The sequence below is a fragment of the Leopardus geoffroyi genome, chromosome B1, assembly GCF_018350155.1.
Source record: "Leopardus geoffroyi isolate Oge1 chromosome B1, O.geoffroyi_Oge1_pat1.0, whole genome shotgun sequence".
NCBI classification, from domain to species: domain Eukaryota; kingdom Metazoa; phylum Chordata; class Mammalia; order Carnivora; family Felidae; genus Leopardus; species Leopardus geoffroyi.
In genome coordinates this window covers 74,368,605-74,390,096 of record NC_059327.1, presented here as the reverse complement: position 1 = coordinate 74,390,096, position 21,492 = coordinate 74,368,605, and the positions used below count along the sequence as shown (strand labels likewise).

The window sequence follows — 21,492 nt, the reverse complement described above, 5'->3', positions numbered from 1 at the left end:
CAGCTTCCTCCAAGCCACAAATTCCAGGGCCTGGGCTGACTTGGAGCACACTTGGCTTCAGGAGTCTTTCCAGCCTTCCTCCCAGAGAGGGCTGCTGGCGTTTCTGGGGTACAGAAGACAAACAGCAGACCCTAACTCCCAAGCACAAACTTAGGTGAGATGAAGGCTTGGTTAACAATCTGCATATAAACAGATGAAGAACAAACTGCCCATCAGATTTGCAGCCTTTGATTCAAATCCGTGGGGACACTGACTCTATTTCAGACTTGGGCTCTGTGCTACTCAACTGCTTTTTGGCCACCTCATTTGCACACCATGTAAAAAGAGCCAAAAATTGGGTGCTGGGTGGCTCAGTCAGTTGAGATTCTGACTCTTGATATTGGCTCAGGTTGTGATCTCCCCGTCCTGGGATTGAGCCCTGCGTTGGGCTCTGGGCTCCACACTGACAGCACTGAGCCTGCTTGGGATTCTCTCCCCTCTATCTGTCCCTCCCCAACTGGCTCGAGCGAGCGTTCTCTCTCTCTGCCCCTTCTCCACTCACTTGCGACACATTCTCTCTCTCTCTCTCTCTCAAAATAAATAAACTTTAAAAAACGTAAATAAGAGCCAAAAATTAAGGCTGACACATTCAGGGCCAGCACACAATGCTGTTTGGGCACAATAGAACACTTCAGACTGCAGGAGGGGGAGGTAGGAAGCAGCCAGCATCAGACTGAAGATCTCTGCTTTCTTCGTGTACTGATGCCAAGGAGTGGACTCTGGAGTCCAATTTAACTTCTCTAAGCTAGAAAATGCAGAATGGAGAGTTTCTAGAATTGTTGTGAGACTCAAGTGTGATGCCTGACACATGGCCAACAGCAAGTATCAGCTCCTCCTTCCTCTAACTGGGGTTAATGGATATGCATACAAAGTACAGATGTAACAGACATGACTTATGGAAAGAGCAAATTTGGCAAATACTTAGATCTAAGGAATTTAGAAGAGAAAAAGAACCAGAGGAAAGCTGGGATTGTGAGTTTTATTTTACTTTATTTTTTAAAGTTTATTTATTTTGAGGAGGGAGGGGGAGAGAGAGAGAGAGAGACAGAAAGAGAGAATCCCAAGAAGGCTCCTGGCTGCCAGCACAGAGCCCAAACTGGGGCTCAAATTCATGAACTGTGAGATGATGACCTGAGCCAAAGTCAGATTCTTAACCCAATGAGCCACCCAGGTGTCCCTATTTTATTTTTTCTTAATGTTTATTTATTTTGAGAGGGAGGGGAGGGAGACAGAGAGAAGAGAGAGACAATCCCAACCTGACACAGGGCTCAATCTTAGGAACTATGAGATCACAACCTGAGCTGAAATCAAAAATCAGATGTTCAACTGACTGAACCACCCAGGCACCCCTTGATTGTAAATTTAAAAAATTTTTTTAACGTTTATTTATTTTTGAGACAGAGAGAGACAGAGCATGAACGGGGGAGGGGCAGAGAGAGAGGGAGACACAGAATCGGAAGCGGGCTCCAGGCTCTGAGCCATCAGCCCAGAACCTGATGCGGGGCTCGAACTCACGGACCGTGAGATCGTGACCTGAGCCGAAGTCGGACGCTTAACCAACTGAGCCACCCAGGCGCCCCGGTTGTAAATTTTAAAAATCAGGTCTTAAGAGGTGCAGCCGGGAAGAGTCCTAGTTTTAAGAGAAAGAAGAATTGACCCTTGGACACTTAATTTGGACCTGAGATATTACAGAGACAATTTAAGATTTAAGAGTCTGTGACACGGAAGTGAAATCAGAAGTGGATTTGCCTTGGAGCTCAAGTTTTGCTGCCCCTTATTCTCCGGGACACTATCAAGGACACATACCTAGTGTTGTGTCTGTAGGTTGTTATCATTTCTCTTTAAAAAGCTCCCTCAAGAGTTATACGAACTTCAGGCCCCATACAATCTGGACCTTCCAGGTTCAAGTCAGAAGGTAGCACCCGTGGGGGAATGAGAGATAAAGAGTTGGAAGAATCTAGTTACTGTCCTCAAAGGACAAAAAGGGTCAGCAGAGGAGGCCAGAGAGGCAAAGGGAAGGCCGGTAGGTCAGGATGCTGCAGGGAGATCAAAAAGACACGAGGTTAAGGATGGGTCACTGGATTTGACCCTTCAAAAAAGTGGCTGATTTTAAAGTGCACACTTAGTACAGTGTGGGTAAAGCCCAGGTTGGGGGGTTGGGGGGGCGGTGCTTGAAGAGTGGGAAGTGTTCAGTGGGTGTAGACCCCTCATCTGGCCAGGCCCACATAAAAGAAAAGGAGAAGATACCATTCGGCTCCTCGATTTTGATACTGTATAATTCAGCCTTTGCCTGTGCAGTCGCTGTTCCTTTGGGATTAATATTATCGTCCTGAGCATGGGGCTTTCCCTTTTATTACATTCCCACTCCTTGAGATTTTCTGTGGGCTTGGTTGGACCTACCCCTCACGTGTAGTATAAGCCTGTTCAATGACTGATATATGGGCTCTTGCCTGGCATGGAATTTGTTTTTTGTTTTGCTTTGTTTTTGCCCTAATAGCTTCACTTTTTCCATCCATATGGAGGTCGGGAATTCTGTCGTGGGAGTTCAGGGGTTGAAGACCAGGGTGGAGAGTCAGAAGTCATGAGGCACCAGAGGCTGGCAAGGCTGTGCGGTCTGTTATCTGGGATCACAAAGTCAGAGGTAAGGATGACTTCATCCTCACACAGGGCACCTCCCCACCTGATTTCCGATGGGCCGGACTTGCCCAGGATCTTTTGACTATGTTTCTCACTGGCTGGAGTCACAAGTTACTTTGAAAAAAAAAAAAAAAAAAAAAAAAAAAAAAAGCGATTAAACTGTCCCGGGTTTCTTCCTGTGAGGAGTCTTTCCCAGACAGCGTCCGTTCAGGCGATCTGGCTTGCACTGGACTTTGCTTTGCTTAAGTATAGCTGAAAGATTCCTGTTACCATCATCACTGAGGAGATTATATAGATATAAAAAGGTAACAAACCTACAGACTCTACGGAAGAGCTGACCTTTGGGTAGCTCCGGCTCAACCGGGATTCGGTTTTAAGGGCTGCGACAGTTCACCCAAATGCTGTCTTGTGCTCCAGGGAGAAACAAGCCCGGGGGCAGAGGGTGGACTGGCGCGCGCGCGCGCGTGTGTCTGTGTGTGTGTGCGCGCGCGCGTGGAGTGTGTGCGTGCAGGAGAGTGCGTGTGCGCAGGGGGTGCCGGGGAGGTTGCGGCAGAGGCTGCTTTGTGGAAAGCACTTGCGGGCTCAGAAGCGGCTTGGCACCTCCTTTGCTGGTTACTCGAGGACACGCGACTCTTCTTCACACTCCGTACTTGTCGGTTTCTCGCCGCCCCTACTTCCCTCGGGGGCTTTCGGGTGCGGGGAGCAGCGTGCGGGGTGGCGGCTTCCAGGCCCCCAGGGCCCCGCGTAGGTGAAGGTGAGCGCCGCAGCGCCGACGGTGGCGCTCGGCGGTGGGAGGAGGGAAGGGACCGAGCTGGAAAGGGCGTGTTGCGCTTTGCGGCTGGCGCTGGGAGCAGCCCGGACTGCGGCATTGTTACCTGAGGCAGCTCCTGAGCCCCGCCCCGCGCCGCCCTGCCCCCTCGCGGTCCTGGGCCGCCCCGGCTGCAGAGACCCGGGAAGAAGCGTTGGTACTGGAGACAGCGGTGGGGAGCGAGGAGCGCGCGCGCGGAGAGCCGGCCGCCGGTGAGTGGGAGCCGGACGGCCGAGGCAGGGGTGACCGCTGCTCGGGGGCATCGGGTCCCAGACACTTCCCGATTCTGTAGGGCCATGGTGGAGGATCAACCAGGACCCGGGGCTGCGGCGCCAAGTCTCGGCTGCCTTCGAGCCTCAGTGGGAAGGCTGGGGAGGTTTGCGCTTCCTCCACACCCACCCGAGTGACTTTGGTGCTTGCGCTAGAGGACAGCGATCGGCCTCTTGAGGATAAGACGGGCTGGCCTGGACCCGCGTCTAGAGAACGAGCTAGGTCACGGGCCACCTCCGGGTTGGACCTGGCTAATTTAGTTTTAGCTGCTAAGACTTTTGGATAAACTGTGCCCCCCGCTTGATCCCCGCCCGGTCCTAGAGCGCGCAACCGGCCAGCGGGGAGCCACGACTTGGCCCTCCGGACAGTGGGTGCGGGGTTGGCGAGGACCGCGTCCGGGTGATGCGGACTGAGGACAAGACGGCTCTTGCACTTGCACACTTGTCCTGGCCGTGCGAAGTTCAGGTTACAAATTGCGCCCTGAGCTTTGAAGTTTGGGGAGGAAGCGGGTGGGCTGGTGAGTCAGCTCCAGCCGCTGCGGTGCCCCTAGCTCGAGGACCGCGGGCTCTCGGTTTAATCCTCTGACCAAACACCAGGAGTCTCTCCTCTACATTTTTTCCGTCGTCTCTTCCCGGCTCCCATCTGGTGATTTGCAGTGCGGCCGCCAGGGCTTTCTCCCCTGCGCCCGGGACCCGGACCCCGGACGTGGGGGAGGTGTCACCGCGATGGTTCGAGGACTGGGTGGAGCTCGCGTTTGCGAACCAGGAGACCCCCCCCCCTACCCCCGCCGCCGGCTTTGCTTCAAACACTGAGACACCTCCCCTAGTTAGCCTCCCCCCACCCCTCCCGGCTTTCTGGAGCTTTGTGCAGCTGCCGGGTGGAGGGGCGGGTACCCTGGGATCGGCGCGGGGCCGGGGGGCGGACCCTAAAGCCCGGGCCCTCCAGGCGAGGGGGCGGGGCCGAGAGACCCCCCCCCCTCCCCCTTGCACGCCCCGGCCAGCCGGCCTCTGGGGCCGCGGGAGCGGCTAGCTGGTGCGGCGGCTCCTCCAGTCGCTTCTGCCCGAAGACCGGGGAACGCTCGGCGCTCCCGGGAGGAGGAGGGTCCAGCCCTTCCCCGGCGTCAGCCCTTTCGGCCCCGCTGGTTCCCACACGGCCGGCACTTGCGTCTCCCTGGAGCGCGCCCTCGCCCCGCCGCAGGGGTCGCCGGCGAGCCTGCGCGGCCGTGTGGGAGTCTATCTCCGCGGCGCACCGGCGCCCGCTCCCCCACCGCCGCTCCTGCAGCGGTCCAGATAAAGACGCCGCCCGGGGCTCGTGCGCGGCCGCGGGACCTCCCTCCCGCGTCCCTCCTGCGGCCGCTGGCGCCTCAACGCGCTCCCCAGGGATTCGGCGGACGCGGCGCCCCTGAGCCTTCTGTGCGGCCGAGCCGGGGCCGTTTTGGTGAGTGGCTGGGGCGGGACGCAGGACTCGGGGCTGGGGGCGGAAGGACTCGGTGGACCGCTCGGCGGTGCAGAGACCTGGAAAACTACTGTGTGTCTAGACCTCGCGAAAGAAATCGTGCCCCCGGTGTCCCCCACGCCGAATTTCTTCAGGACCCGGCAGTGTTCAAACATCTGTTTGCACAGAAATTGCCCCTACTGTTCGGCCGTCTGTGACCCCCCTCTACTGACCCATAGTTGTCTTCCTGGAATGAGTGGCGAGCGCTTCCTTCCCTCCCTCTCTCATGAGCATCTTTGGCGCTCGTTTGCTTTTTTTCTTGGTTTTGGGACGTTGAGAGAAATTGAAAAAGCACATTCGAACAACAAGCGTTCTTTCTCTGCTCTCCGGGTGTTGCGCTCAGGGGCATCTGTGAAGTGTTTATGTTGTGCTGCAGATTAAACACGCTGACTGCAAACAGTCTTGGGTTCTTTCACTGCAGGCTGGAGTGCCAAGGTGAAGGGTTGGATGTTGCCAGCTCTGATTTGACTGCGTGGTTGACATTCTGTGTTTAATAATCAAGAAAGGTTTCGAAGGATAGGTGGTCGGGGAGGAGCCTTTCCCAATGAATTAGTGGAGTGAGAGCAAAAATTCCGTATTTTAGAATCGCTCGTACTCTCCCTACCCTTTCTTCTTCCCCAGATTAAATAGGGCTGAGTGTTCGTCTTCTCTCCAAACCTGGCCTACTCTGCCCCGTTTGTCATCAGAAGGGTGTGGGCCAGCCCTTCCTGCTCCCACCTCATCTGTGACACAAGTCAGGAATGAAGGGGAAAGGTTTCCTGGAGGGTTTTCCTTGGCTGGTTTACTTTTGATTATTGTTGACCTAGAGGGTGAGTGAGGTGCTGAGCAATAGGGCCCCACTAACCTCTCTTTGAGGAAAACCCTGAGCTCTGAACTGACTTTCAGGAACATGTTTTCCTCCTAAATATGCTGTGAAATGAAATGTACATTTTCTCTCTTCTTCCCTCCCACTCACTCCCTTTAAGAGAACACCAAGAGCAAAGCAATGCTTGGGCCCGAGGGCTTCGTTGAAGACCCTTATGAACATTCACATTCTAGGACGTTTTGCTTTCTGATCAGCTAAAGACATGGTCCCAGAATCCCCCTATTGAAAATTCACATGGTTAAAAGATGCTCCACGGAGCTACCACCTCCCTTGAGGGTCCATCACTCAGGCACACCCCTGATGGGTCATGATTAGCACTCAGAGTTATCTTCAGAGCCTTACAGTAACAGCCCTACATTTTACTCAGGGCTGGGCATTTGTCAGCCTTACCAGCTGCCCTCCTTGCTGCTGAGGTCCCCAACCTGTAGGTGACATGTTAAATACAAACCTGTCTCTATCTGCCCTGGAGAGATGGATGGGACACTTGACACTTTCCAGACAGAGCCAAGGCTAATTCCATTGTCCCTGTTGGCAATTGGCAGCTGTGAGAAACAGCAGTGGGTTTAAGGCTCCCGCAATACCTGTGTTCTAGCATATTTGGAGAGCATGTGTTTGCATCTTTACTCTGGACAGTACCCTAGTAAATCAAATGTTCTTTGTGTATCCTCTGTTTTACTGCCTGATGAGACTGTGGAAAGGGTTAGAATGTCTGTCTGTACTCTTTTTCCAATGTCTCTTTGACATTGGAAATCCCAGCCAAAGGGAAAGCCCTATCAAAGCCCTATTGAAGCCAGTAGTAAAAGCATTAGCATCTAAGCTAATCATTGCTGGAGAATTTATTCATTAGAAGCTGTTGGGGGCCTAGGATCCTTATTTGTTACCCTGGGAAAAAATTAGCCAGACAGCATACCAGCAACAGTGTTGTAAATTTTATTTTGTTCTTTTAACTTTTGAAAATAGCATTCTTTCTCAAGATGGGGCAGTGGTTAGAATTATGCCAATGCATGACTAACACCTGTCACTTTTTACTTTGATAAGCTTTTATCTGGTACTTCTGTGCAATGCGCAAGACTCAGAAAGACTTGCATCCTTCAGAGCTTCAGTGTTAGCAAGCAGTGCTGGTGCAGGACCAAGTGTATGGTCTTTCTCACTCTTAGTATCTCTGTATTTGCTGTGTGAGGTTTGACGGTATATCTGTATGTATACTTATGCAGCACTGAGTGAGTTATTGCTTTCTAGGATGGAGACTTTTTAAGGTGATCACCTATTCTTGAGTAATCTATAATCGAGTCAGCATATCTGCAGTTGGAGGTGAATTGGAGGATTAGCAGCTTTTCAATACATGAGATATTTTATGTACAGAAGTATTTGAAAATATGTAAGGATAAACTGCCAAGATTACCTGTACAGTCTTGAAAACAGAAGAGTTCAAATATAACTATAAACTGTAATTGACAATGAGTCATTTGCTTAAGGGGTGCCAACTATGAAAACAGCCTAGTTATGCCCCTAATGATAATTATGAAAACTCCTTTTAAAAGCCAGTTGCATCTCAAGTGAGCTGTAAGTTGGCTTGGGTAAATAATTTCAGTTTTACTTTCTAAAAAATTATCTAGTGATGATGGCTACACAACGCTTTGAAAGTGCTTAATGTCACTGATGTACACTTATAAATGGTTAAAACGGCATTTAAAAAATCCAATTAGTAGCTGGCAGTGCCATCTTTTACCCATATATAGTTTTCAAAAGTTAAGTATTCCAATGTTTTATAAAAATATTTGTTCTTGTAATTTAGAGATGATATATAATCACTGAGTATTGAAAAAGGACAAACCTAGTAACTTAGAAAGCAAAGAATGGGACTACTAAAGGTATTTTTCTAGCAGCCAGGAGTAACTTAGCATTTTATCTATTAAACCCAATACATATTTTGAAGAAAATGTGTGAAAGTAAAGAGAAATCATATGGACATATGATACTGGTTATTGTTAATACTAGCTGACTATGGTACCCAGGCATCTTGGTACGTGTAGTAGCTCATTTATTCTTATGCAAACCGATGAAACAGTATATCTTTATATTATAGACGAGGATACTGAGATGTAGATCAAATAACCTTGGGTTGCTCAGTCAAACAAATAGCAGAACTGAGATCTGAGGGCGAAAAATCTATTTTGAACGCTCCACTCTTATTCCCAAGGCAATGCTGCTTCTTGTACATGGTTCTGTGTAAAGTATCTGAAAATATTTGAATTAGTGCTATCAGACAGATCGCTCCTTCGTAATCCAGTGTTGTTTGACCAATGTGTGTCTGTAAGTGTGAGCTCTGACAATGATGTTGTAAAAGGATAATTACACTCAGAAGGCCAGTCTAAAAAAGCCTTTCCCTGTGGCCCTTTATGACCTGGAGGAAACGGTCCTTTTTACATGCCCGCATAGTTGAGGTGCTCACTTCACAAGGGTCCCTACATCCTCAGTGAACCAGTCCTCATCTCTGAAGAAATGTAGTTGTTTTGACCTCTGTTTTCATATCAGGTCCGTAACAACTCAATACCAAAAACAAACATTGAAAGGTCAATAAAAACACAAGCTACTAAAATTAGTCAGTGACTGTGGATAAGGGGTAGACATGGCAGGTATGATACGGACAGCATATCCTCGTGTGTATACGTCTTCTTTGCTAATAATGTCACAGAAGAAGCAGAAGAGGTTGGCAAGAAGTTCTGATTGTTTCCTAAGAGTGGCTTAATTAGAATCTGAAATGAGAACATTGGAAGCAATGGGAGAGGTCATGTAATGGATCCCAACCTCCTAATTTTACAAATGACAAAACTGAAGTCTAGTGAGGCGAAGTGATTTGTCTAAAATGTAAGCAGTGCTGCTTGATTTAGAGCCACAACCTTTAATCTTTACATTTAGTGTTTTTTTTCCTCTATTTGTGGGGAAGCCCCATCACCAAGTGGAGCAGGGACTTGGTGGCCCCTGACTCCGGGAGAATGAGTTTGGTCACTATTTTATCATCTCCAGATGCCCTGCCTATTACATGCAAGGCAGAGTATGCCCTTTGACCAAGTGATTGGTAGGGGGACATGTCCATACTGGTGAAACGCAGGATCATACACTAATACCTAATGCTTCAGCCATTTGGGTAATTTCCCTAGGGGTTGGGTATCCATTGCCCAAAGAAAATGAGCCAGTTAGTGAACAAGTAGTTTCTTCATAAAGTGACCAGTACTTGCTGAACCTATAGTGAGCAGGTTCCCAATAAATATGTCTTTGATTGATTAGCGGAAGGTTTCCAAGTTGGTTTGTTGCTTCTGCTTTGGCAGCATTTCCAGGAGGTAAAATTTGTTTGGTTCACATTTAGAAAAGTATTAGTCTCTTTTAATGCTCTTTTGGATGATTGTAATACCCAGCCACTCGACGAGGACTGGCACTAGGCTCTGGAGGGAAGAGCTGGTATTCACAGGTTTTCCTGTACTGATTTAAAGTTGTTTTATCTTTGTAGGTTTGGAAGATGACACACAACACAGTTGCCTTTTTCTCTGGCAGCAGACTAGCGGGTGAAAAAGTATGACACAAGTTTGATGTTTGTGTCTGCTTCCCCAAGGTCAAGAAATTATCTCCTTAGAAGGCAACAGTACTATGCATGTTATGAATTGTGTCTCCTTGGTCAGCGATAAAGAAAATGGGAATGTCGCCTCGGCAGCTGGATTCATGATCGGGCAAACACCCCCACCCCCACCACCTCCACCCCCTCCACCTCCACCATGTCCATACTCAGGGGAGGGTTTTCTCTCCTCTCCCCCTCCTCCACCCCCTCCTCCACTCCCCGGGGTGCCTCCAGTCCCACCTCCCCCTCCAGGACTACCCCCGGCTTCTCACATGAACGGCTACAGCCACCTGGGTAAGAAAAAGCGGATGAGAAACTTTTTTTGGAAAACCATTCCGGAGGAGCAAGTTCGTGGCAAAACCAACATCTGGACTTTGGCGGCCAGGCAGCAGCATCACTACCAAATTGATACAAAGACCATCGAGGAGCTCTTTGGGCAGCAAGAAGACACCACCAAACCTTCCCTTTCTAGGAGAGGAGGAACTTTAAACTCATCCTTCAGAGACCCTAAGGAAGAGGTAAGAACGGATCCGGGAGGGATGATCGTCCGCATGCTGCATTGTTTTGTGTTTGGAACGCTGTGTATATTTCAGAACTTGCTAAATCACTCGCAAATAAGATAATGCAAGCGAATGTGCTCTGGAAACGTAGAAAGGGCCTTATGCGATGAGCTTGAGCTGACTAGCAAAAAAGTGTAAGAAGCATGCATGCCACATCCTCCCAGACATCCCGGTGGAGTATGACCTCACGCTGAGAACATGCTATCTGGGGCCATCGTCCTTTGGCCTCTCAGCACTGCCCTGTCTCCAACACATCTGCTGTGGTTTCCCCTGGTGGGGCAGTTCTGCTCAAGTCCATATTAGTAGTCTCTGTCGGAACAAAAACCGGAGTTCCTGAACTCAGTTAACTAAGATTAACAGGAACTTTCTGAGACAAAATGCCTTTTGTTAAATACACCGTTAACTACTCTACATCCTTAAGATTTTACCCCTATTGCAATAAAAACGATGCCTCTAGTTTTCCTTCCCTAAGTGTTGTGAGTTAGTCTTGAATTATACTATGGCTCTGAATTCAACTATGGCCACTGTGGAATAGAAATTTCCAGAAAGCTCAGTGCATAAAGCTAGTTTTTAGATGGGTTTTCTAGGAAGCATATTTCCAGTGAACAATAAATGTCTTATACTGAGAATAAAGCTAACAGGTTATAAGAAGTTCACCGAAAGCACGGCTTCAGAACTATTGATTACCATACATATATATTATAGAAACTGAATTAAAAATTGCATTTGAAAGTATTGTTTAGAAACAAAGTAAATTGAGAAACCTCCTCCACTTGCTAGCAGGAGTCATGAGGAAACCAGAGATTGAAAGGAAAGAATGTTGCCCACCGAAAAGAAAAGGGGGGGGGGGGGGGGAGGGGCAACAAATGTATTATTTCTGTTTTATTTATTTATTTATTTATTTATTTATTTATTTATTTATTTAATGTTTGTTTACTTTTGAGAGAGACAGAGTGTGAGAAGGGGAGGGACAGAGAAGGAGGGAGACACGGATTCGGAAGCAGGCTCCAGGCCTAGGACCTGAGCTCTCGGCACAAAGCTCGATGTGGGGTTTGAATCCATAAGCCAGCCATGAGATCATGACCCGAGCTGAAGTCGGACGCTTAACTGACTGAGCCCCCCAGGTGCCCCCAAATGTATGATTTTTAAAATCTGTTCTACAGGAACAGAAGAAATAGGTCAAAGATGGAGTGGATCAGGTAAGAGAGTAGGCAGGGCTCTGGGATGGAGTCGCATCTCTCTGCATGATTGAATTCCTGAGTTGACAGTCTTGACCTCTTTTCTCTGTCTCAGGAGCATATGAATTTCTTCTCTCCACGAATTCACTTGGGGGTCCTTGAACTTGGTGGTATGGTCCTCTGTTGAAATAGCCAAGAGTCGATTAATCATAAAATGTGGAAATGCTGGGATTGGAATTGAGTGTGTAAAGTAAATTTGACAGGAAGTCTTCAGGACTGTCCCTAGCGCCCTCCCCTGCCGAGCATAGACTTTCCCTGCTTCTTCCCTTTCTGTGAAGCCCTTTTATTTCTTAGCGTATCCTTTCAGTATTGGAAAGAGCAAGAAGTCACTTCCTTAGTACCCTGGCCTTTGCCCCAGCGTCCAGCAGAGACTTCTTATTGTACAGTGGGGCATTTCTCACCATTGTTTCCTAGTTCTCTTTACTGAATGCCAGTGACTGTGAAGGAGAGAGCGGGTGGGCACATGTGGAAGTGGAGCACATGTCTCAGGATACCACCTCTAACAGACGGAAGGGGGTCTAGCTCACCAGGTTCCTGGGAAGGCACCTCCCAGGTTGGAATGGGTGGCATCCTTTATAAATTGGAGACCTTTATTTTGCCAAATGATGGTTTGAGGGGCTTCAAGGAACTTGCAGCTTTATGTCTGCAAACTCAAGAGGGGTTAAGAACCACTTAGGGAGGGAAATAGCAGGGAGTATGGCATCTTTTCTGAACTACAGCAGGAGCAGAAATGTCAATCTCTAGGCCGCATCTAAAATTCAGGAATAAAAAGTCTTTCCCCTCATCCCCCTCCACCCCCTCACCCTAGATGCATTTTTACTTTTTTTTTTTTTTTTGCTTTCACTTAAAAAATAACTAAAATTAAATAATAATGATTATTGTTGAAATTATTTTTAATTGTGATAAAATACATATTACATTTACCATCTTAACCATTTAAAAATTTTTTTTTAGTGTTTTATTTATTTTTGAGAGAGAGAGTACAAGCAGGAGAGGGGCAGAGAGAGAGGCAGACACAGAATCCGAAGCAGGCTCCAGGCTCTGAGCTGTCAGCGCAGAGCCTGACGCGGGTCTTGAACCCACGAACTGTGAGATGATGACCTGAGCTGAAGTCGGACGCTTAACCGTCTGAGCCACCCAGGCGCCCCCATCTTAACCGTTTTTAAATGGAATCATGTGGTATTTGTCTTTTGGTAACAGTTTATTTTGCATGATGTCCTTAAGGCTCCTCCATGTTCCAGTATGTGTCAGAATTTTAAGGCTGAATGATATTCCATTGTACGTAGATACCACGTTTTGTTTATCTGGTCATCCATCGATGGCTATTTGGGTTGCTCCACCTTTTGGCTCTTGTGAATGTGCTGCTATGAACATGGCTGTGCAAGTATTTTTACTTTTAATACTTGTAGGTCCTAAGCTGAGAGTTGCTAGAAAGAAAAATTAAATCACCATGACTGTGTAGTCATAAGATAATATAACTCTCCAACTCTTTAGTACTCAGATAGGATAAGTAGTTAGGTAGAAGGATTTAAGTGTATTAGGTAATACTGTCATATAACAGAGGGTTATCCAGAATTATTTTCAATTTTTCATGCTATCTCCAACATGGCTAGAAGTATATATACTTTTTAAAATTTTCAGTAAAAGACTACAGTACATGCTATTTTCTTCCCCCATTAGATTTTCTTCTAAAGAAATTACAACTCAGCAGTTATAGTTTCCACAAGGCCCGATAATAAGTCTTCCGATTTACTTGGTAGTAAGTGGAGCCCAGGGTTAAACGTAATAGTTGTCACCACCGGTCTGTGTGGAATGGACAATACCCTGAACAGCAGGCTTGGCAGAGGGACCCATCCTGAGCCTGGAAACATGGCATCCCAACCCGCCACTACACAGGCCATAATTCTGGAGGTTCAGACATGCCAGAGATCAGATAATGTCCCCTTGAAATATGTGAAATAACCTCCTACAGAAATGGCCTGCCATTATGTGGTTGACTGCTACTTCAAAGGGCGCATAAACCATTACAAATAAGTTCCATTATACTCCAAAGAAAGAAGTTGCTAGAAGATAAGGAAGAGCTGGGTTCAGGAATGGCTGAATTTAGGATGAACAACACTCAAAATAGTAAATGAAAACATTTAGTACGTGGAGGAGGAGGTTATGAAATATTGCTATCCTTGTATCTCTGTTACCTATAAATTAACTTCAGGAAGCTACAAATGTTAGAGTAATAATTAAACTATAATAAAGTAATTAGAAATAACAAAAATATATTACTGGAGATAATAATAACAAGAGTCAGCTCAAGCTCCACCTTCTTTTTGGAGTTCACTGACCTCTTCCTTGAGGTGTTCCCTGTCCATCTGTTACTGTGGCTCCCCAGCCCCCTCAGAGTCTCACTCACACTGGTTAGTTGGGTCTGTACCTGCCTCCCTCTAGAATATGAAATGCTCTTAAGGGAAGGGACAGTCTTGGCCAAGTGGTATCTTCCAAAGGAAATTAAAGGTAACTGAGCTGGCAGAACTGAACCAAGGATGCAAAGGGAGTATTTGTCCATATGATACATCAGAATTGGGACTGACAAAGAAAACACAAGATGAATGAGCCCCGAGGACGTAATACAGTGACTACAGTTGATAACATTGTGTTGTATAACTGAAATTTGCTAAGAGAGTGGAACTTAAATGCCTTTCTCCAAAGAAGAGAAAAAAGAGATAAATATGGGAGGTGATAGATGGGGGAGTCCTTCTACCATGTTTACATATATCATTATAAGCATGATGCACACTTTAAATATCTTACAATTTTATTTGTCAAGTATACGTCAATAAAGTGAAATAAAAAAAAGAAAAGAAGATACAAATGTTGGAACACAATATGATGTCTGTAGTAATATTTACATTTAAAAAAAAAATTTAATGTTTATTTTTAAGAGAGAGAGAGGGAGGGAGGGACAGAGAAAGAGGGAGACACAGAATCCGAAGCATGCTCCAGGCTCTGAGCTGTCAGCACAGAGCCTGATGCGGGGCTTGAACTCATGAACCGTGAGATCATGACTTGAGCTGAAGTCAGACACTTAACCTGACCGATTCACCCAGGTGCCCCTGAATTAATCTTTACAATTAACATTAATTAATAATACCATGTAAGAAATAACTGAAATCACTTACTAGAAAAAGAGAAAGAGAGGATGGAAGGAAGATTGCTTTTTCTAAGTTTCTGAGAAGAAATATCTTATTCTCTCACACTCATTCAGGATATCAGTTATTTCTCAATTTTTGTTATGATTCCAGTAAGTTCTAGAATTCTGGGACATGCTCAATCCAGAACTACAGAACTAGATGAGTATTTGAGAGAAGAAAAAAAAGGGGCGCCTGGGTGGCGCAGTCGGTTAAGCGTCCGACTTCAGCCAGGTCACGATCTCGCGGTCCGTGAGTTCGAGCCCCGCGTCGGGCTCTGGGCTGATGGCTCAGAGCCTGGAGCCTGTTTCCGATTCTGTGTCTCCCTCTCTCTCTGCCCCTCCCCCGTTCATGCTCTGTCTCTCTCTGTCCCAAAAAATAAATAAACGTTGAAAAAAAAAAAAAAAAGTACAAGAATTGTAGAGGGGTGGGGGGGGCGCCTTGATTAAGCATCCTGACACTTGATTTGGCCTCAGGTCCTGATCTCAGGTTCGTGAGTTCGAGCCCCATGTTGGGCTCTGCGCGGACAGCACTGAGCCTGCTTAGGATTCTCTTTGTCTCCCTCTGTCTTTGCCCCTCCCCTGTGCATGTGATCTCTCTCTCTCTCTCTCTCTCTCTCTCTCTCTCTCTCTCTCTCTCTCTCCCCCTCCCCCTCTAAATAAACAAAAAAAGAATTGTGGGAGGAGGTAGGAGCACTTATCTGGAGGTTTGCACGAGAGGAGCGGTACAGCCAATCACACCCTTTACTGAGTGCTGCATGCAGTCTCAGTGCCTCAGGGTGGCGGAGCCCCCCGGGCCACCCTGGCAGTCTGTGGGGAGCCTGTTCCCCTAGCAGGGCCACTTCACATCCTGGTGGGAAGTCCTCGGGGTGGCACGAGGTGAGCCCCTTGTTCACCAGGGCTGGCTTAACTCTTGAGTGCGCCTTTCATGGGAAAGCCCCTGAGCTCTACAGTACGCTGGCTGCACCTGCTAAGACAGGCCCTGACTTCTGTCCAGGTCCTGCCTCCGTGTCCTGCAGTGTCCAGAAAAGTAGATTACGTTCAACTGGAACTGGTAGGCAGGGAGGGAATCCTTGTTCCTGAGGCTGTCTGTCTCAGCCTGTGCAGCCAGCAAGTCCACTGCTCTGGATGCTTCCAAAAAAACACCACCCAGTCCCACACGCATGGGGTTCCTGAATTGCCCAGCTCTGAGGCGGCAAGCCTTTGGGAAGTAAGATAAGCTAATTTACAGGTGAAATGATAACCTGCTTTAAAGCACTTTAAAGCACTTTAACAGACACTTTTATAACACTCCTTTAGAAGGATCGGATATGATAACCTGTGAGAGAGAGCCAGATTGTGCACTAGGCAAATCTGAGGATGCCAGGAGAGAATGGGACTGTCCCTGGAAGGCAGCCAGTTGTCTCATTCTCCTGTTGTGTTCCCTGGAAGGTGCTCTGTGATGGCCAGCCCAGGTTTTTCTTAGGACTGTTGCTGAATTGTCTTAAATTAGCGACCAGTTTCAGAAGGTTTGCTTCAAACGGTGGAGACAGTCGCTGCCCCAGGCTGTGGCTGCTCTGTGTCAAGTTTGACAGCAGCTCCTGGAGGCTGTGTCAGCTGTGAGAACATGATTTCTCTCCATCATCCCACACAGACAGCTCTGGAGTCTCCAGGGAACCTGGCCAGGCCCTGTGGATGGCTTTCTATAGATCTGCCCCCATTCCTGGAGGAACATCCCAATGTGGATACCCGCCCGAAGCTGTGGGGGAACATTGCCACTTCTCTAATATTCCTGTATCCTCAGCAGTGTTAAAACTCACAGGAACTAGAGAGAAAAGGAACCAGAGAGACCCAGGCTAGCATTTCAGTTCTCGTGTTGCTTTGGGGAAAGTATAAAAAATGACATCACTGAGGCTCGGTTTCCTTATTTGTCAGATAGGAACAATAAGAGTAATTTCTCTGTCACTTCCAGCAGCAGTAGCTGTGAATCCGTCAAGGGCACAGAGCATCAGAGGGTTAAGGGTGGAGATTGGAGTTGGGGGCAAGAAGTGTGTGCTGAGGAAGTTCTTTGGAAATGTCTGTCACTGTATCAGTATACGTGTTCTTACTTGTGGCTTTTTAATTTATGAATTATAATAAGACATAGTTTTCTGTCTTACTGAATTTAGATTCCTCTGTCTGGTGTGGGCTTTCCTCATTAAAGGGTGTTAACTTTGACAGGTTTTATTCTCTCCCTCTCTTCCCCCCTCTTCTCCCCTACCTTCACACTGAACTTGAACTGTAGTCCTTGAGTAGGAGTCCAATAAGGAGCCTGTCCTGATTGCTCGGGAGTTTATTTTATGGCTGGCAGGTGATTGCGTGAACATAAAGTAAACCCCTAGGATAGTAAATAGTGTGGTTGTTTAAGATTAGTCTTCAAAAGGAGGCAGCCATACTCTTGTAAAAATTTAACCTTATAGCCAGGAAGTGCCATTAAATTGGGTTAACAGTTCTTGCTGCTGCTTATAAACTTAGAAGCAGGCCCAGAGACCAGGAATTTAATCTGAAACCTGATTCTCTTTTGTTCACAATGAATCACATACATTTGGAAAGGAAGAGAATTATAGCAACATTCCTGTTTTAGCTAGTCTCCCTTTACCAAAAACCAGATGAAAAAAATTGCAGCAGTTTTAAGGCTCTCTTGCCTCCATGCCTCTTGTATATTTGCTGCCAGAGAAAGAAAAACTTCTGTTTATAATAACAACATCCACCCCACTGTCCAAAAAAGGTTCTGTCTAATTTCTAGTCTGATAAAACCCTGCCCAATTATTGATTTTGGACAGCTAAAACCTATTGCAGCCAAAATCTGGGTTTTGACAGTACATTAGAATAGCACCGCATTTCATGAACTCAAAGACGCCATACATTGTAAGATACCTCCTTGATTTCAGAGATGTTAACATGCATCTTAGACTTGGTGAAAGACAGCACAAGAATTTTCCTTTATAAATTTTGAGTAAATAAAATTTAGAAGACTTTCTTACCTCCTCCTGAAAGGGCTATTGGACATATATATTCTTTTTCAATGAAAAGAAATTTTTCTTTTTGAAAAAAAATTAATTTTATTACATTTCTGAAAATAACAGTATTGGTCCTTCTATATCCCTAAATCAGGGTTGGGACTCTGCAATATGTTCAGTTATTTTTTACTTTCTTAGTGTAAATTTCATATGATCTTGCTATGCTAAGACACCTGTTTTTCAAATTTGGGCTTTTATGATTTTTTTTCTCTTTCTTTTTTCTTTCTTTCTTTTTTTTTAAAATATAATTTATTATTTATTGTCTAGTTAGCTAACATACAATGTATACAGTGTGCTCTTCTCAAATTTGGGCTTTTAAATGCAGGCTGTTAGTTATTCTAAGAGGAAATTGCTAAATTAAAAAAATTTTAATATACATTATTCATTAAAAGTCATGTAAGAGGGGCACCTGGGTGGTTTAGTCTATTGAGCATCTGAATTCAGCTCAGATCATGATATCACTGCTTGTGGGTTCAAGCCCCGTGTTGGGCTCTGGGCTGACAGCTCGGAGCCTGGAGCCTGCTTCATATTCTGTATCTCCCTTTCTCTCTCCCCATCTCTCTCTCTCTCTCTCTCTCAAAAATAAGTAAACATTTTAAAACTTTAAAAAAAGTTGTATAAGATTAAAATAGATATGTACAGGGCGCCTGGGGTGGCTCAGTTGGTTGGGCGACCGACTTCAGCTCGGGTCACGATCTCATGGTCTTTGGGTTGGAGCCCCATGTCAGGCTCTCTGCTGACAGCTCAGAGCCTGGAGCCTGCTTCAGATTCTGTGTCTCCCTCTCTCTCTTCTCCCTACCTTGTGTTCTATCAAAAATAAATAAACATTAAAAAAATTAAAAATAAAATAGGTATGTATAGTTATTATAGTCAAGGAGATATATCATTGCAGAAAATTTGGAGAGATGATAATATTTTAATGTTTGCAAAACTGCATTAAGTATATCGATTAATCACCAGATTTACATATTGGAAGTTATTCTCTTATAAATTAGTGTCGTATTTTGATAGGTTTTAATTCTCTCCTTTCCTCCAACTCTTTTTATTTGTACTTTACTAGTCTTACGTGTGTCTATTTTTTTCCAGATTACTATCTTGGATGCAAAACGGAGCATGAACATTGGGATATTTCTTAAGCAATTTAAGAAGTAAGGTTTTTGCACATATTTGCAACTTTAGTCTCATCCACACTGTCAGCATCAGTCTGGGTGTGGCTGAGCTGAAATTCAGCTTCTAATAAAAGCAAAAGTCATTCCTCATACTTGTATATCCTTGTTAGATACATGGTGTGATGAGTACCCAAGTGTCTGTCATTCTCTGCTGTTTTCCTGCATGAAAACAGAACCTAGTGGCTTGAAGTACAGGGAGAGTTGCCTAGGGGTGTCTGTTCAAGCCTGTCATGTCAGGGAATTTATAAATTCATCTGTAGTGTTGCCCCTCGAGTGGAAGTTGGACTGGTGAGTCAACAGTGGTTAAATGCCAGTGTTCTAAAGTGGAAAGGAAAGGCTCGCCAGGTTTCCATGTGACCAAAGGGGATTGCTTTTTTTCACCCAGAGAAGACCCCCAGTGGTTGCTGCCTTTCTGGGATGCCCAAGGATAGGCTTCTGGGTGAAGAGCGTGTCAACATCCCTGCTTTCCCTGGCAGTGGGGCTCTTGTTATCACTGATGCAGCATGTCCCTCAGACTGGGAAGAAGGCGGGATGGCAGGAGGGTGGAGGTGATTTGTTTTCATTTCCACTGGCTTGTGTTTCTTTGGCACTTCCGCAAATGTGAAATGGAATCTGATTAATTGTCTTTTCAAGGTCTCCTCAGTCCATCGTAGAAGATATTCATCAAGGAAAGAGTGAACATTATGGATCAGAGACGCTGCGAGAATTTCTTAAGCTTTTGCCAGAGTCAGAGGAGGTAAGGAATTTGGCACATGAATTTTAGATGTTAGGAGTGATGATAAAACCTTAACATTTTTCAGAGTGTCAAAACTCACATGGGAAGGGGACTCTGCTACTCGGAGCCAGAGTTTTCTCACCTAAAAGTAAAAAGTCACCTAAGAGAGGGAGTGTAAGTTGTGGAGTTAGGGAATCTAGGTTTAAACTGGAGCTGTACCCTTGCAAGTTTCCTAACTGCAGTGAACTCAGTTTCCACACCTATGCAGAGAGGATGAGGGTGCTTGCCTTGCTGGATTGTCAGGATGCTGAAAGCCTAGCTATGCGCTGGATGTGGTACTCGGCACGTGGGACCTGAATATGAACTTTGGTTTCCTTTTCCATCTTCCAGTGATGGTTTTTGCCTAGGCTGTACCCAGGTTATTTTATAAATGCATACACTTTTTAAACAAAAAAGTAAAACAAAACCGCTTTGGGATGGATATGCTCTAAAATTTTGGAGAGGTAGGTAAACTGTTAATAAATGTCTAATTGACTAAAAGGTGAAAATTGCTGTGATAGCAATATGGTACTACAATATAAAGTTATTGATCTTTTTTTTGGACTGAATTAACTGAACTGTTGAATGGTTAGGAGCTTGATAGAAAAAAAACAGTTTATAACATTGTCATGTTGCCGATTATTTTTGAAGAAGGGGACCCTGAAAAACTTCAGTAAGAAATTACATGAATACATGTGCTTGTAAACATTTGAATAATACAGAATCTTAAAGTAAAAAGTGTAAGTTATCCTTTCTACACATACCACTGCTTCCTCCTCCCGCATCCCTCTCTTCTTCCCAGACATAATTTATGGAATTCGACTTTAGTGTCATTGATAACAAGAGAAGTATATATCTGTGCTTTTTCTTTTATATCGATCAGTGATAAACTCACAATGCCAACTTGAGGGTCTTACGAGGTAACTGGATATTCTAGGTGTATTTGGTAACCTGAACCTCTCTTTCTATGTCAGGTTTTCTGTTTGCAAATTAAGTGTAATTTATCTAAGCTAAGATTAATTAACAGCATTTATTAATGTTAGTGGAGGGTCTTAAAGTCCTGAAGGGAAGGTACATTAAATCATAATTTACCCTGGATCTTCTATCCTAAACAGTCCTTAGTCTTTTTCTTTTTCTTTTTTTTTTAATGTAAAGAATGAGAGTCCCAAAAACCTTTAATGAGGATGGATAGGATTTAATTAATTTGAATTTTAAAAGGATTGCGTTGGTCTCAAAATCTTACTCCTGCTTGGGCTTTTTTCATGCCTCCTCCTTAGGGCTGTTCTGGTTCCCACTCCTAACTGACCTCATCGTTTATTTAAGTGAGGATCAGATTTGATAGTACATGTGAATATGCTCTAAAAAGCTCTGAGTTTCTAACTAAATGGAGGTTAGGCATGGGGGAGACTGCCAGCTTTGTGCCATGAAGAGCTGGCAGATTCAGTACAGTTTTCTTAATGTCTTCATTTCTAATTTTAAATTCAGAGGTGATTAGAGAATGCAAAGGCTGTGGAAGACTCTGGGATTTTTCAGAGAAGCAGCGTAGCTGTCAAACCTCTCGTGTTTAAAAGAACCCTGCTTTTTGAGTTGTGTGTGGGATATAATTCAAATGTGTGGTGGGGGGGGGGGGGATGTTAAGGGCAAGATGACTAAAACCCACCCAGGCGCTGCCCTGAGTCCTGAGGCTTTCACTCACCCCCAGACAATTAGCTGACCCCGGAGACAGTGTCCTGCTGGGATGAAACACCGCCCTGGGATCCGGACAGGCGTCCCAGCCACTGAGCCAGGCTGCAGCTGCTTCTCCCTCCTCTGCAGGGTCATCCTCA

The 21,492-nt window shown here is 45.7% G+C and overlaps 1 protein-coding gene across 4 annotated transcripts in view; it reads left to right on the top strand.

Annotated features, from left to right (window-relative positions):
• The first annotated feature begins 2,852 nt into the window (after positions 1-2,852).
• FHDC1 (FH2 domain containing 1) overlaps positions 2,853-21,492 on the top strand; it is a 42,312-nt gene continuing 23,672 nt past the window's right edge. The window contains exons 1-4 of one of the 4 annotated variants that reach the window (XM_045465470.1): positions 2,853-2,981; positions 9,622-10,244; positions 18,830-18,891; positions 19,546-19,648. In XM_045465470.1, the coding sequence (XP_045321426.1) occupies positions 9,759-10,244; positions 18,830-18,891; positions 19,546-19,648 (651 nt within the window). In that variant the 5' untranslated portion in view covers positions 2,853-2,981; positions 9,622-9,758. Of the gene's footprint in view, positions 2,982-3,197; positions 3,431-3,489; positions 3,697-4,597; positions 5,192-9,621; positions 10,245-18,829; positions 18,892-19,545; positions 19,649-21,492 lie in introns of those variants that run through there. The other 3 variants (XM_045465479.1, XM_045465463.1, XM_045465453.1) reach the window with 3 other exon arrangements.